Source organism: Octopus bimaculoides, chromosome 5 (assembly GCF_001194135.2).
Source record: "Octopus bimaculoides isolate UCB-OBI-ISO-001 chromosome 5, ASM119413v2, whole genome shotgun sequence".
NCBI lineage: Eukaryota > Metazoa > Mollusca > Cephalopoda > Octopoda > Octopodidae > Octopus > Octopus bimaculoides.
The window spans coordinates 109,433,347-109,434,912 of NC_068985.1; the positions used below are offsets into that span (position 1 = coordinate 109,433,347).

General features: G+C 35.2%; 1 protein-coding gene across 1 annotated transcript in view; it reads right to left on the reverse strand.

The window, feature by feature from the left end:
* LOC106869777 (S-crystallin SL20-1) overlaps positions 1-1,566 on the reverse strand; it is a 14,771-nt gene that overhangs the window by 5,137 nt on the left and 8,068 nt on the right. Inside the window, exon 4 of the mRNA XM_052967942.1 lies at positions 1,245-1,295. Within this exon, the coding sequence (XP_052823902.1) occupies positions 1,245-1,295 (51 nt within the window). The remainder of the gene's footprint in view (positions 1-1,244; positions 1,296-1,566) is intronic.

Consider the following 1,566-nt stretch of genomic DNA (forward strand, 5'->3'; position numbering starts at 1 on the left):
ACACACACACACACACACACACACACACACACACACACACACACACACACATATACAACAGGCTTCTTTCATTTTCCGTCTTCTAAATCCTTTTTGGTTGGAACAGAAGACAATGCCCATGGCTCTTTACAGATCCTGTGAAGGACATGTTGAAGACAGAGAATAATTCAGGGTGTAATCTTTACGCTGGAAATATTACCCGAATGTCTATGACGAAATGGAATCTGTTAGAGTTACCCAAGATGTCAGGTAGCATGGTTAAAATGGGAGACGGATTAAATCTACCACCCAAGTAGGCTATTGAATGATTTGAACTCAGAATGCAAAGAGCAGAAAATATTGTGAGGTATTTTCATCGGCGATCCAGCGACACTGCCACATGATCATATTTAGAATATTTAAAATATATGTAAATATTGGTTTCAAATTTTGGCAGCAAGTTAGGAGGTGGGTAAGTTGATTACATCGACTCAGTGCTAAACTGGTGCTTATTTTATCCATCCCGAAAGGACAGAAAGCATTTGAGACCTCGGCGGAATTGGAACTCATGACGTAAAAACGGACGAAATGCCGCTAAGCATTTTTTTCGGGTCCAACGATTCTGCCAGCTCGCTGACTTAAGATATATTTAAGTTTTTTCATGCATATACTTTAAATATTTTAACGATGAAAACGGTTAGATACGGTCAAATTTATACTACCGTTAATTTCAGAAGGCGGTTTTACCCCACAGCTTCGAAAGAAATCTCTTCTTATGCTGCAAAAAGCGGAGTTACTCCTAGTGGCACTTGTTACAAAAACCAAATTTTCGGATTCATTTCCTTTTTTTTCTTTTTTCACATATTTCATTAATTATCTCTTTACAAATCAAGACTCAGTTACTTCTGGTGAAGTTTATGAAAACCGTACCCACAGGAGTTAGTGAAAAAGTATTGCCGATGCAGAAAATATCTATTCTAATTTTTTGTGAATAATTAGCGTCATTGCTGGAATAACAACGAAATTTAAGAACACAATGAAATGGTCAAATGAAAATTTGGACTCATATTCACACCGATGATGACATTTTCATCACAATTATCCTGTTTTACTGGTTAATATTGAAACTCTAATTAGTTAATAATCTACAATACTTCAAATAATAAATGATCATCTGTTGGCAAATTCGATCACATCAGTATATCTGTTCTATAGAGGTACAAGCCCATCCTTTAATTTATAATCAAAGATACATTTATACTTACTTCTCGGTCATGGTGGTGGATACAAGAGCTGAGACTAGGACAACAACCAGTCTGAAACAGAATAGCATACAGAAAGCATTAAAAAGTAAATTGTATACTTAAATGATGTCTTTTGTACGTTTCAATACGAGATAGATTAATTTGCAGGGGTGTATTAAAGACAAAAACAAGATTAAAGCCGAAGATGCTATATGGGTTGATCATTCAATTGTATTATTGCATGTTGCGTAGACATTATATATATCGCACCCTGTGAATATATATATATATATATATATATATATGTGTGTGTGTGTGTGTGTGTGTGTGTGTGTGTGTGTGT